Source organism: Pleuronectes platessa, chromosome 4 (genome assembly GCF_947347685.1).
Source record: "Pleuronectes platessa chromosome 4, fPlePla1.1, whole genome shotgun sequence".
NCBI classification, from domain to species: Eukaryota; Metazoa; Chordata; class Actinopteri; order Pleuronectiformes; family Pleuronectidae; genus Pleuronectes; species Pleuronectes platessa.
Window position 1 is genome coordinate 12,199,779 of NC_070629.1, and position 13,840 is coordinate 12,213,618.

The 13,840-nt window shown below is 41.8% G+C and overlaps 1 protein-coding gene across 6 annotated transcripts in view; it reads left to right on the top strand.

The window, feature by feature from the left end:
• The window catches only part of trpm6 (transient receptor potential cation channel, subfamily M, member 6), an 18,537-nt gene continuing 4,697 nt past the window's right edge, over positions 1–13,840 (top strand). For 2 of the 6 annotated variants that reach the window (XM_053420860.1, XM_053420863.1), the window contains exons 1-27: positions 1–259; positions 1,739–1,818; positions 2,051–2,089; positions 2,537–2,726; positions 2,894–3,107; positions 3,435–3,559; positions 4,105–4,276; positions 4,360–4,534; positions 5,109–5,232; positions 5,319–5,391; positions 5,502–5,602; positions 5,702–5,839; positions 6,484–6,537; positions 7,271–7,405; positions 7,545–7,670; positions 8,446–8,717; positions 8,989–9,217; positions 9,452–9,604; positions 9,712–9,867; positions 10,007–10,135; positions 10,307–10,558; positions 10,646–10,820; positions 11,028–11,142; positions 11,277–11,473; positions 11,693–11,825; positions 12,327–12,762; positions 12,950–13,583. In XM_053420860.1, the coding sequence (XP_053276835.1) occupies positions 257–259; positions 1,739–1,818; positions 2,051–2,089; positions 2,537–2,726; positions 2,894–3,107; positions 3,435–3,559; positions 4,105–4,276; positions 4,360–4,534; positions 5,109–5,232; positions 5,319–5,391; positions 5,502–5,602; positions 5,702–5,839; positions 6,484–6,537; positions 7,271–7,405; positions 7,545–7,670; positions 8,446–8,717; positions 8,989–9,217; positions 9,452–9,604; positions 9,712–9,867; positions 10,007–10,135; positions 10,307–10,558; positions 10,646–10,820; positions 11,028–11,142; positions 11,277–11,473; positions 11,693–11,825; positions 12,327–12,762; positions 12,950–13,583 (4,630 nt within the window). In that variant the 5' untranslated portion in view covers positions 1–256. Of the gene's footprint in view, positions 260–1,350; positions 1,632–1,738; positions 1,819–2,050; positions 2,090–2,140; positions 2,469–2,536; positions 2,727–2,893; positions 3,108–3,434; positions 3,560–4,104; positions 4,277–4,359; positions 4,535–5,108; positions 5,233–5,318; positions 5,392–5,501; positions 5,603–5,701; positions 5,840–6,483; positions 6,538–7,270; positions 7,452–7,544; positions 7,672–8,445; positions 8,718–8,988; positions 9,218–9,451; positions 9,605–9,711; positions 9,868–10,006; positions 10,136–10,306; positions 10,559–10,645; positions 10,821–11,027; positions 11,143–11,276; positions 11,474–11,692; positions 11,826–12,326; positions 12,763–12,949; positions 13,584–13,840 lie in introns of those variants that run through there. The other 4 variants (XM_053420861.1, XM_053420865.1, XM_053420862.1 and 1 more) reach the window with 4 other exon arrangements.

The following is a 13,840-nucleotide window of genomic DNA, read 5'->3' on the forward strand; positions in this document are numbered from 1 at the left end:
TGTGGGTGTAGCTGTTGAACTAAAGGTTGGATGAGTGAATGTAAAGTGTTCAGACAGCAGATTGTTGCATGAGTTGTGAGGAGGCGCTGGTGAACTCCTCCAGGCGTCTGGTTGGAAACCCTCTCCCTGCACTTTGGACCAGAGGCTGATAAAGGAGCACAGCTCGTCAGAGGAGTAAAGATGAGGAGGTGGGATCCGACTCAAGATCTCAGTAAACTCAACTCATGGTAAACGTGTTAAACTCCAGTGTGCAGCCATGGTAAGTTCTTTACGACATGTATATGTAGGGAACAGGCAGAGTGTGTAATGAAGCTCAGCTATTAGTGAAAGGTCAAGCTATTAGGGCACTTATTAGCTGTCGTTAGCTAATAGCTCATGTTAGCAAACTTTCAGTGGTAGCTAAAACATGTCGCCACAACAGGTTTACTGCACTGTGAGTTTAATTTGTCTCTGGCAGAAACTTGAGACAAATGATTGACTGTTTATACAGCCTTCCATAGTTCAACAGAACAGGAGTCGGTTTAAAGAGGTAATTTAGCTGTATTTGAATTTATTTAAGGTGACTAATTAAAATAATGTAACATTGCTAGCTGAGGGGAAAGTTACATACATTGAAACTTTTACTCTGCATTCACACTTTGTGGAAAAACAACATTTCAGAAGAAAACATCAGATGTTTTACACATTTACCTGTTTAGTTCAGAGGATAATCTAAAAAAAAAAAATGAGAAAATGAATAACACATATTTAATTAGGAGATTATTATCATGTATATAAATATCACAAAAACCTGTGACGTATATCACAAGTTGCAGAACAGAAAATGGTGTCATATACAATGCAACATTTTGTCCAAATAATTTTGTAAAATGAAGGAATAATATTAGCATCCTCCTGTTTATATTCCCATAACTCTGCATTACTCACCATGTATGGGAAATTACCATAGTGTATACGCTCATTTAAGTGTTGATCTGATTTACTGTAAGCTCCGTCATTGTTTGTTTGGCTGCAACATTTATTGTTTGTGATGAAACACATCTCCAGAGACCACTCTAGATTTGTCCTAAATCTGCACACATGTGTGTGGCAGCCATTTCATTCCAGTGTGGATTTGGAATGTGGGAAAAATGTTGTCAGTAGTTCCACAAGAGGAACTGACAATGTGGCAATGATAGGCAAACTTTTTTGAGGGCTGTTTATTAATACTGTAAAATTCTGCTACATAAGTTTCACCACAGATCCCTATTTTGAGTTTACACAGTCTGAGTGGGGAGGCTGAGCTCCAGCTCCTCCACCATGTGTTCTATCTCAGGAAGGGGATGTGTGCATGTTTCCTACTAACAATGCTGGTCTCAGTGAGTCCATTGTTAAATCTGGATGGGAACGGAACATGGGAGTAGGACAGACCTTGAAAGAGCATAAAGAAAAGAGTGTATGAAGCTGAATGAGAGGGTGACTGTTACATAGCTCATCTGTCAGTGTTTTTAAGAGAGCAGGTTTCTAGAGAAGTTAGGGAAAGGGGGTGGGGGGGATTAACTAATGTTAGTTCCCTGTAGGGCCAGCATGTTTACAGACTCCGGCCGACACCTCAGTGAGCTTTCAGAAGGTCCCACACTTTTTCAGGAATGGTGTGTTTTCTTGCTGAAGGATGGTTCTGACCAATAAATTCAGATTGTGCTGTTTATCTTCTCCAGGATCTGTGTGCTGTAAATGAACTCTTCCTTTGTTATTTCAGTCTCGAAAGTCTTGGATTGAGGAAAACTTCTTCAAGAGAGAGTGTATAAAGTTTATCCCTTCCTCACGGGACCTTCACAGGTAAACTGGAACCTGATAACACAATGCACCAAGTTAAAGAGTTAAAGATTTTATGATTCTCAGATAAAGACACTCGCTATGTAATTACTTAATACTTACCATAATTTTAACCGCAGTTGCTGAAAACAATATTATTCTGAGAGCAGAGCTATTTGGCATTCATCCCTTCCTTCCAGGAATAGGGACCATGTGGATTCTTTGATAATGTGTAATTTCCTGTTTTTTTCTACAGATGTATTCCAGTATGTCAAGTATGCCAAAACTTGATCAGGTACAATTTTCTGAATGATTCTTTCATGTTTCTTCATACCAACCTCTATTGGAGCTGTTCTTTTGTTGTTGTTTGGATTTTTCTGTGACACTTTCCCCTCCACACCCTTAATTTTAAACTTGAACTTTTAGATTTCTTTAAACTTCATGGTGTCAAACTTGTAGACTTATGAATGAATAAACTCAGTAGAACCAAGGGCAAATAGAGGTGAAGGGAAAGGGAGGGAGACAGGAAAAGAGGAGGAATTGCTGCAGCCTGTTTTACAGAGACAAGTGGGGGTGGGCTGTTCGGTGCCTGAGATTTATAACCAGCAATCCTCCCTTTATCGAGTATACACTAACTTTGTTAAGCTCAGAAAGGTCAAGAAGAACAATGAAATGTAAGTGACTGATCCTTCTTTTTCTATGTTTCTCTCTTCACCTGCTATGCCACCTTTTTGCTGGCAAGATGTTGCTGTGGCCGCCTAATAGGGGAGCACTCTTGGCAAGAGTCACCTCCTCCCATATCCCTCTGTCCTGGTCCTGGACAGGACATAGAAGATAACTGGTCCACAGAACTCCACACCAAAGCCAGTCCCACCAATGCCTATGGGATTGTAGACTTTGAAGATACTGCTACACGTGTCTGTCGGGGGAAGGTCTGTGAGACCACTAACTTACTCTAGCATGAATAAGACCAGGGTTTAAGCAGACAATAGTGAGCTGTATGAGTGCAAGACACTATCTAATGTAGTAATGACAAAACAGTCACACTAGCACAAGGAGCCTGTCAGTCTCAAACTGTTCCATGTGCTCTCTCGTGCAGTACATACGAGTGGCTGTGGACTCAAAGGCAGAGGCGTTGCTCCAGCTGATGCTGAGGGAGTGGCAGATGGAGAGACCCAAGCTGCTGCTGACTGTCCAAGGAGGCTCAGAAAACTTCTCCCTGCCCCCTAAAGTCAAGCAGGCCTTCAGCAAAGGGCTGATGACTGCCGCCCTCAGCACAGGGGCATGGATACTCACTGATGGCATTAATTCGGGTTGGTATTACAAATAGTTGCTTGTGTTTGGGTTAGTATTTCTTATCAGGTGACACTGAATCCTTAGCCATTGTCTAAAATGTAATCACTTTACAAGCAGTACAGCAGAAAAGCAGTGGTGGTGGTGTGTCTCTGTGTGTCTCTGTGTCTAATCTGTGGCTTGTAGCAGAGTCCTACGTCCATTTGTTTGCAGTTTCACAAGAAAGAATTTGATTGTCATGTAGCAAAATGGTGCTTTTGTTCGTGCCTTAAGTCAGCAAGATACTTTATCATACTGATGAATAGTATATTTGCTTTGCATTCAACTGCTCTTTACATTCTCTATAGGTGTGTCTAAGCATGTGGGTGAGGCAGTGAAAACATTCGGGGGCCATGATCTGAGGAAGAGAAACACAGTCGGCATCACACCATGGGGCGTCATTGACAACAACATGGACCTTATAGGCAGAGATGTAAGACATTAAACCACCACACACTGTTGACACCACAAATATTTAGAATTTGGCACATTTTGACTCAAAACTAAAATGGTAGTGATGTTTTGTGGTCAAATATAAAAATAAAGATCTCAAAAAACATGTTTTGGCCTTATTAACAAAACATGATAACTCAGGAACGTCTTATTTCTAAACCTTCACTTGGACATAACTATGAACCAATTCGATTTTGGTGGTCCAAGTTTTAGGACTCTCCAATGTCACAAAGCAACTCCAGAACTAATTAGCTAATTCTTACTATTTTAGACAAATGTATGACTAGAAAATTGATTCAGTGATGACATTTGACATCCAAAATGTTAAAGGTCAACTTCACAACAACTCCATGTTCTGCAAAGATTTGGCAAATGTTTTACACCATAACTCAGATTATGAACGGATATGTCCTGTACCAACTTGACTGGTTGGTAGAGGCATACAACTGTGGGGCAGTAATTATAGTCTTGCTATGACTGGCTCCTCGTTAGAAGATGATTTGACTTCCTCTCAACATGGTTCAGGTTTTTAGGCCCTACCAGCCGCTGGGGAACCCTTTGAGCAAGAGGGCCTGTCTCAACGGTTTCCACTCCCACTTTCTGTTGGTTGATGACGGAACGCTGGGAAAACATGGCTGCCAGCAAGGCCTCAGGAGGAAGCTAGAGAAACAAATTCAGCTACAGAAGATTCACCCGCGTAAGCCAGTATTTGTGTGTGTTTGTGTGTTGTTATTCAATTAAGTGAGAAACCCACTTACCCACCCATCCCTCTTTGTGTAGGACTGAAACAAGGCGTGCCTGTGGTATGTGTGGTAGTGGAAGGAGGCCCTGCCATTGTGTCCACAGTGTTGGACTATGTAAGCAGTGTACCCCCTGTGCCGGTGTTTGTGTTTGAGGGCTCGGGCAGGGCTGCTGACCTGCTCGCCTTCTTATACAAGCAGACCGCTGCTGACAGGTATGCAGGCTTATCTTATCTTATCTACAGTACTAGGTGTAGCGGATCCCTCAGTCTTTGTAAAACACCGACTGTAAATAAACATGGACGAAAAGTCTCCCCTTCTCCCGCCATTCAGAAAGGAAGCTAAAATAGCGATTGTCTGCACATTAGCGATTGGGAAATGTAGCGAGGTCCTGTCAATATACACTTGCTCGACCAATCACAAGTCATTCAGAGCTGTCAATCATGCATTTTCAACCCGTTGTTATAGGATTAAATGACTAATCAACTCCAAACTTACCAGAAACATAAACATTCATCAGTGGGAAAACAACCTAAAATGACAGAAGCCGTCTTTGAGAAAAGTGTATTTGAGGTATGCTTTCACTATTTGGTTTGGTTCATGGGAATTTTTTACCTATACCTCCTCCAGCCCCCAGGTGGGGATCAAGAGATGCTTTGGCCTCACTTTTGGGGAGCAGTTATGTTGTCCATCACTATATACAGTCTAAAATGTAACTAGTTTTTTTGTTTGTTTTAGTTCTACCTTATGTCCTAACTTTACAATTTTTAAAGATAATTTATTTTCTAGGCGCTTGGATGCAGATATTAAGGAGGATTTCCTTGTCAGGATTGGAGATGTGCTCAGGGTGGACAGTGCAGAAGCCTTTCACCTATACAATCTCTTCCTGCAGTGTATGGACAACCGACAGTCTGTAAGTAAAAACGCCAACAAACAACAACTAGGGAACTATGTGATTTGACTCACGGCCTAATCACTGAGTATGTCTTTAAACGACAGATAACCATCTTTGACTCTGAGTCAGACGACCAAGTGCCACCTGATGCAGCCATTTTGACAGCAACACTGAAGGGTACTTTTTTTTCTTTACTTAGTTGTTTTCATTGACCTGTTAAATGTTTGTTATCATATAGGGATGCATAGATATATGTTCTGTTGTTTATTTCTGTGTGCAATGAACAGGCACCAAGGCCAGCCCTGCAGAGCAGCTGAGTATGGCTCTTGCCTGGGACCGGGCTGACATAGCACAGAAGGACATCCTGGTGTATGGACAGCACTGGCAGGCGAGACTGACCTTATTGAATCACTGCTGCAAACTGTGGTCAAATTTCATGGCATTGAGTGATCATACTGATTGTAATAATGTCATCTGATGTATTTAGGTGGGTTCTCTGGAACAAGCCATGCTTGATGCTCTGGTGATGGACCGTGTCAGTTTTGTCAAACTGTTGATTGACAACGGGATGACTATGAGTCGCTTCCTCACTGTGGATCGCCTCGAGGAGCTCTACAACATGAGGGTAATTTTCTATTTCTCTTCTTCTTATGTTAATCATATTTTTATTGGAAGTTATCCATTTTTCTATTTGTCCATTATAAATAATTGTAAGACAGCATTAAAAAATATTGAAAAAGCTATTATTCAAAGATTTTCTATTTAAGTAAACACCACTATCCCACAGTATTTTGTTTGTCTTGTTGTCGTTATTCTTCCTTTGTTTTCCCTCGGTTCTCACTTTGCTTCACAAACAGGGGGAATTCATTTGTTTGTGGCTTTTGAAGCACAAATTCCAAAACTGTGGCTTTGATTGAAATCACAATAATGCACTGAAAGTGTTTTGCACCAATATTGTGTTTTGTGGTCAATTGCATCCTGGGTATTTTCCCAGTTTGTTTTCGGATGCCTCTGAGATCAGAGAACTCTTTGTCATCATTACACTCACACTTGGCTTTCTCCTCACTGCCTTTATCTTTGGTTTACTTATTCATAACTCTGGGATAATAAGCCCCTCTAAAAAACATGCCATGGATCCCAGAGCTGCGATTGCATATGCTGTATGCAACTGTGTTTAAAGTAACAATTTTTTGGGGCTTTGATTTCATAGCTGTTTTTTTGTTTACTTGTACATTCTGTATTAATGATAATACAAATGTCCCTCCACAGCCACAGGGGCCGACTGATCGTTTCCTGCAGCTCCTTGTCGAGGACGCAAAACAGGTAAATGGCGAGGATGATACCGGCTACAGTAAATACAATATAATATTAAACCATGTTTACTTTGACGTTTAATGGTCTTAAGGCCGGTGCATGCTTCTCCCCTTACGTGCTTACGTATCCCTTCTTACGTGCTTGTGTGCGTCGCCCAATTTTTCTAACTATAAGGCAAAGCTCAGCAAGCCTCAAGCAGCCCGCAAGGCTGTGATTGATCTGCTAACTACATGCTTTCCGGAGTCGCATTTCCGGTTTCATGCTCCATAATACCAGCAGAAACAACGTAAGATTTATTAGAACGAATATGGACCAAGTGGAAGAGCGTTTGGCAGAAGAGATCCGAAAGTATCACGACTTGTATAACCCGTCACTGACTGGCGGATTTGTCCGCCAGAAAGAGGCTCTGAGGAGCCGGAGTGGCGATGTAAATTTACAGTCAACGATGACTGCCACACACAAAGAAGGCGTCTCTAAGGCCGTCTTCGACAAAAACGTTACTCCGCCTAGTGTTCTGGCGGTGAATTGCTTTGCAACACGTGCAACGCTTGGAGAAACATAAATTAAAACGAGTCCTTCGACACAGCTGCGTGAAAAGCTGCAGTCGCAGTTGCAGAAGCATGCGCCGGCCTTTACACAGGGCGTCGAGTTGAGGTGCATCAATGTGCTATATATGCTGATATGCAATATAGATATATGCTTATAACTATGTGTGTGTGTGTGTGTGTGTGTGTGTGAGCAGAGTTCTCTTCCCATAGGTTACCGTCTTTCTGTCATTGACATGGGCCTGGTGATAGAGTATCTCATAGGAGGAGCGTACCGCAGCACTTACACACGGAAGCACTTCAGAGCTGCTTACGGCCGCCTGCAGGCTAAAGTGAGCACTGAGTTTTCCGCTGTGTCTTAATAAATTACCATGAAAGGTTTGATTGTTTGACTATTTTCCTGTATTTATTGAATCTAAATATTCTTGGATTTTCCATAAAAGAATGCTCTTGCCTCATTGGTGTTTGTAGGAAGGAAGACGGAGCAGTTCCAGCTCCTTGTCTAAACAGAGACTGGGTTTAACGCCAAACTCTTCAAGGGGCAGGAGTCTCGAGGATCTGCATTTCTTTAGAACCGCGCAGCCTTACAAATGCAAGGTTTGTGGGTTTTTTATTCTCCGCTGGCCATATTGGCCAGAGTCATATGTTTTGGGGTTTTTGGTCCCACTCTATTGAACCTGATATCCCCAAAACACCATGAGGGAAATTCATACAATTTAGTACAGACACTCACTCGTACTCAAAGATGAACTGATTACATTTGAGTGGTCAAAGGTCAAGGTCACAGTGGCTTCCCAAAGCATGCTTTGGCCTCTTGGACATGATATCTCTAGTATGCCTTTCGAGAATTTGTTAACATTTTGACCAGTTTTACTGCAGACAACATTAATTGAGCCGATTTTAGTGGTTAAATGTAATGGTCATAGTGACCTCATGAGAATTTTTTTTAATGTAGACTGAAGCTGCACTGTTTAGCAGAGGCATGTACCTGCAGTGCGTCATTTCAGTTTGGGATGTGTACTTTCAAAGAAAGTTTTCTCAAGTCATTCAAGCCTAAACTTAAGCTCTGATGCTATTCAAAATTTTTCTTAATGCGTTTTTCTATTAAAGGGACTTTATTTATTCATTTGGATTCCCATAAGCTGTTACCGACATAATATCACTCTCAGGTCTCTTGTCCCATACAGCAGAACCATTGTATAGCAATTTGGTTTCCAGTATTCACTTCTTGGATCTCTAAGATATCTTTAAAATGACTCTTAAAAATACACCATGTGTTATGTTATCCGGTCAATCTGTTTTCTGAATTTTCTGTCATCTATTTTCTTCCCCCCATATTTTTTATCTCCTTACTTCTTACTTTTCAATCTAGGACCCAGAGGTGTCGTCCGGCAGCAGTCGAGAAATCACGTTAACTCCTGGCCTCGAAGACGCTCCACTGCTGGTTCCCTTCAACTTCAACGACCTCTTTGTATGGGCTGTGCTTCAACAGCGGCAGCAGATGGCACTGTTCCTGTGGCAACACGGCGAGGAAGCTCTGGCACGTGCCACAGTAGCCTGCAAGCTTTACCGCTCCATGGCCTTCGAGGCACGGCAGAGTAGCTTGGACGACAACATCACAGAGCGACTCAGGGCATATTCGATGTGAGTGTGCATTGTGTGTTGTTAGTTGTCAACATATGGGGAGAATGACAACATAATTAAGATTTTTGGTCATAAGATTTTTGTAATTATGTTAATATATACAGACTAGTCTTATTTTGTTTAGTATGAGTCTGCACATTAAAACATATATTTAAATCAGTTAAGAAGTAACAGCAGATTTGGTCATGTTGTTTGAATTTTGCAGTGGCATGAGTGGGTTTTGTAGTTTGAGATCCTTCGGTGAAAACGTGCATATGCCTCTGTGTCTTAGTGAGTTTGGTCAGCTAGCCGAGGATGTGTTGGACTGTGCATTTCGTCAGAACGAGCAGATGGCCATGAAGCTGTTGACTTCAGAGATGGAGGCATGGAGCCACTTCACCTGTCTGCAGATGGCTGTCTCCTCATGTCACAGATCATTCGTCTCTCACTCCTGCACACAGACCCTCCTCACAGATTTGTGGACTGGTCCACTCAAAATGAGGAAAAACTCCTTTCTGAAGGTAAAGCTTTGTCAGAAGAACCCTATTATGTTTTCATCTGTAAAGATGTCTCTCTATTGGCATTGATATATGAATATTTAAAATAATTAGCATATTTCTGAAGACAGCACTCATAGCATCCTCTTCACATTAAGATAAGTTATTTGATTCAAAGCTAATTATCCTATATACTTCCTGATCACGATCATGAGTTTTCGAATCTCTCACAACAATCTTGTTATCTCTTTCTTTCAGATCCTTTTGAGCCTTCTTCTGCCCCCTGCTGTTATCCTACTGGAGTTTAAAAGCAAGGCTGCGATGTGCCATGTACCACAGTCCCATGAGGCAATGCTGTTTGGATTTGACTCTGTGAAGTCAGTTCCAGCCCATGAGGGAACTGATCACATGGTAAAGTGCCAGTAGCTCATTTAACGAGCGACCAGAATCTTAATGACCTCACTTTGATACTTCTCTTGTCGTCTCTCCTCTTATTCTGCTCTACTCTGCTCTCGTAGGGCAGTCGGGATGCAGAGCGAGGCCTGTCTTTCCATGACAAATGTCTCAGCCCTGTGTCAGAAACTGTGTCCTCTGTGACCATGCATTGTCTTTCCTGGATCACAAGACTCTATGAATTCTATACAGCCCCTGTTGTCAAGTTCTGGTTTCACACAGTAGGTGGAGTGTGTGTGTTCTTATACTCGAGAATATAATTTTTATTTTTATGGATGGGCCTAGTAGTGTCACTAATGTTTGATATTTGTTGTATATTTCTCATGGCTCAATTTTTTTATTTGTCCTTCACCATTTAAGGTTTTCTATTTGGCCTTCCTGATGTTATTCTCCTTCGTTGTCCTGGTGAAGATGGAGGACAAGCCCAGTGTTCAGGAGTGGTTCGTCATAGCGTACATCTTGTCCACTGCAGTGGAGAAAATCCGAGAGGTGAGAGAGGACAAACTTATTTTCCTTTTCATCCGTCTTCTCTCCTTTAAAAGTATTCAACTATTTATGTGCATCGTGTATGTTGTACATAAAACAAAACATAATATTCTTATTTGATAGAGTACAACAGTGTTTACAGCTATATAAGAAATATCTATCCCTCTTAATTAGGTACTAATGTCTGAGCCGAGGAAGTTGAGCCACAAGCTGAAGATTTGGTTCTCAGAGTACTGGAACAAGTCAGACTTCATTGCCATCCTGCTCTTCTTGGCTGGACTGACGTTGCGCTGGCATGCTGGTTCCTACCTGACTGCAGGACGCATTGCTTACTGTCTGGACATCATCTTCTGGTTCATCAGGGTGACAGATCTGCTGGCTGTCAATCAGCATGCTGGTCCTTACCTCACCATGATCACTAAGATGGTGAGTAGAGACAGGAAACCACATATTGGTGAGTAAGAAACTTCAGAATCATTTTAGTTACCCCGCTCTCTCTCTATGTCTGCCCAGACCAGTAACATGTTCTTCATTGTGGTGATGATGGCAATAGTGCTGCTGAGCTTCGGGGTGTCCAGAAAGGCCATCCTGTCCCCAGATGAGGAGCCGTCCTGGAATCTCGCTCGAGATATAGTCTTCCAGCCATACTGGATGATCTATGGAGAGGTCTTCGCAACAGAAATAGATCGTTAGCGCTTTCATTAATTAATCCTTGTACTGTTTTGGAGGCTCACTTTGAGCTATGTGTTAGTCCTGCATGTAATGATTCAAACTATTCAAACATATGTAAGATTTAATATTTCTGACTAACTCAACAATGACATTATATAGTGTACCCCCATTGTCAATGTGACTTGTCTAACGTCTTTGTTAATATTTCTTTCTGTGTCAACAGCTTGTGACGATGGTAAACCATGTGCTCCTGCTTCTTTTATTGCGCCATTCCTCCAAGCTGTCTATATGTTCTTCCAGTATATCATCATGGTCAACATTCTAATCGCCTTTTTTAAGTAAGCATACATTTTCTTTAATTTTCTATCTAATTTTATTAAAAAAGGGTCAATGCACAAAAACATTGATCTCAAAATGAGAAGACATGATTTATGCAGGCAGGTTGTTTAACTGGATGTTCTCTTTCCAACAGCAACATTTACTTCGACATGGAATCGACATCCAATAAACTGTGGAAATACAACCGTTATCGTTACATAATGACCTATCAGGATAGGCCATGGCTGCCTCCACCCCTTATCATCCTCAGTCACATGACTATGGGTTTGAAGGCCATCTACAAGAGATTGAGTGGAGATGCAGAGCGGGAGGAGAGAGGCTCTGGACTTAGTGAGTATACCTCAGGGTGTTGTAACACTTGGTCCCTTTCAACCATATACGCTTCAGAGGGGTCTGAGTTCTTTTGGAGTGTTCACATATGTGCAAAATATGCTGACCAATCGCTCTGCATTCGTTTGGAGGGCTAAAAGGGACCAAATGAGAAAACACCCTTTGTGTGGGAATATATAACACATTTAACAAATCTCTTGTCTAACACGTCTTTAATAGAGCTATCCTTGGGCCCTGATGATCGTAAGAAGCTCCATGAGTTCGAGGAGAAATGTGTACAGGCCTACTTCCATGAGAAGAGTGAAGGTCTCAACAGCAGTCAAGTTAATCGGATCAAAGCAACAGCTGAGAGGTAGGTCTCATATTTGAATTGATGTGTGAAAACCAGACGTTTTTCATGTGAGTTAAAAGGATGCTTCTCAATCTGGGTTTTTTAAGGGAGTGATGGGGCTTGTTCCCTAACCTTGCAAAATCACAATTGCTTGTTATTTACATACTTAAGTTGGTTCAATTGGGTCCTTTCAAAGGATGATGTCAGTATTGTAGGCTTCTAGAGTTTTTTTCTGTCTGTATATAAAATTTGATCTACATTGCCTCAATCCTCACTTAATTTTTTATTAATTTTTTATGACACAATCTCTTATTTAATTTGCGCCATGCAGTATTATATATAAAAATCCATCATCTTGTAAACCATCCTGTTATTGTGATTAAAATGAGTCACATTGTAAAATATGAGCTCATAGTTGACTTTGTTGACTATGAGCTCAACTGTTGGATTTGGTATATGGAAAACATATAGAATAAAAAAAAACATTCTTAGGCGTTATATTTATTTGTTTTGTTCCACTAGAGCAGGGGAGATGTGCCTGATAATAGGAGAGGTCTCGGAGAAGGTGAACTTCATTCAGGACAGCCTCTCAGAGTTGGACAGTCAGCTGGGTCAACTCCATGATCTTTCAGCCCTGGCCATGGACACCCTTACCCTGCTCTCTGCTTCAGACAGCCTTCATCAGGAGGAGGCACGCCTGGCTCAGTGTGGATCCATTACAGCTTCCCAGCACATCCTTCCACACAGCTGCACCCTCCGGCACAGAAGCGGAGCAGACTATGATGTACTTAACATGCGACGGCCGATGGCCAAGTCATGTGAAAGTACCCCTCCTTTGTTGAAAGGCTTTACTCTCGGGGAGAGTAGACGGACATCACAAGAGTGCAATGTCGAAGCCAGGGTGAGCAGGGGGGGGAAACGAGAGCACGCTGAGGACGGAGAGGGAGGAGAAAAGGAGGTACTTACTGCTTTCTTTTCAATATCCTCCTTTTGTAATAATAGCTGTGAAGTCAAAGAAATTATGTTGCCTGTCCGTCACCTTTGTTGAGAGCTAATTTTGCTACCAGACACTGTCTTCTGTGCAGTACAACAATAAAACCTCAACAGAATAACTAGAGTTTATTTAACATATATTTTCCCCCCAGGATTCACAGTCTGATATTGTTGGCCTTCCCAGCGAGAGCTTGCTGTCCCAAGCTGCCTTCTCTCACATTTATGGAGTTCATCTTGGTGGTCTCAGGGATCAGACACCTTGTGAGACCTCTGGACAATCCCGCTGTGGGTCTTCTCTTTCTTCCAGAGGCTTGGAGTCGCCATATCATAAATTATGGACATGTGACCCATACCTGTATCCCAATCAAGAGGAGACTTCCATGGAAGAGGAGGAAGAGGAAGAAGAAGATGAGGAAGAAGAAGAGCAGAAGAGGGAAAAGACACAGGAACAGCTGTTTAACATGACACTATCCCGAGCCTCTAGCAATGCCGTACTTCTGTCTGACCCTCGAGACATTTCTGAGGGTTTGGTCAATCCAGCCTTTTCTCAGGACAATTGTCAACTGAGTTGTCATTCCAGATCCTCCAACTTCTGGGGAAGACATGTGAAAAACTCCAACTGCAGGTCACTGTCATCCAGCATGGAGAATGTGACTCTCTCTGCTACACCGCTGAGTCCAGTGAGGGGATCATTTCCCTCTCTCAATGAAGCAATGAACAAAGAAAGTTTGTATGCTGGGAGGAGCCTAAGGGATGACACATCGGTACATTGCAGCAGAAGCAGAGGTATTGATGGAGTTTGTAATGCAGGGAGTAGAAAATAATCTTTCATTGCAAGTTGATGGTTTAAAACAATGATATTGGCTTAAAATCTTTTTTGGCCAGTCAATGTTCAAATTGTCAATTTCTAAATAATATAAAAGGACATGGATTATTCAGATGTGTAGCATCAGTTTCTCTGCATCTAGTTCTCTCATTATAATAGAGAACAAACCTAATGCTATTTTATAAAGAGTCAATTTTTGTGTATTGAATTTACTTTT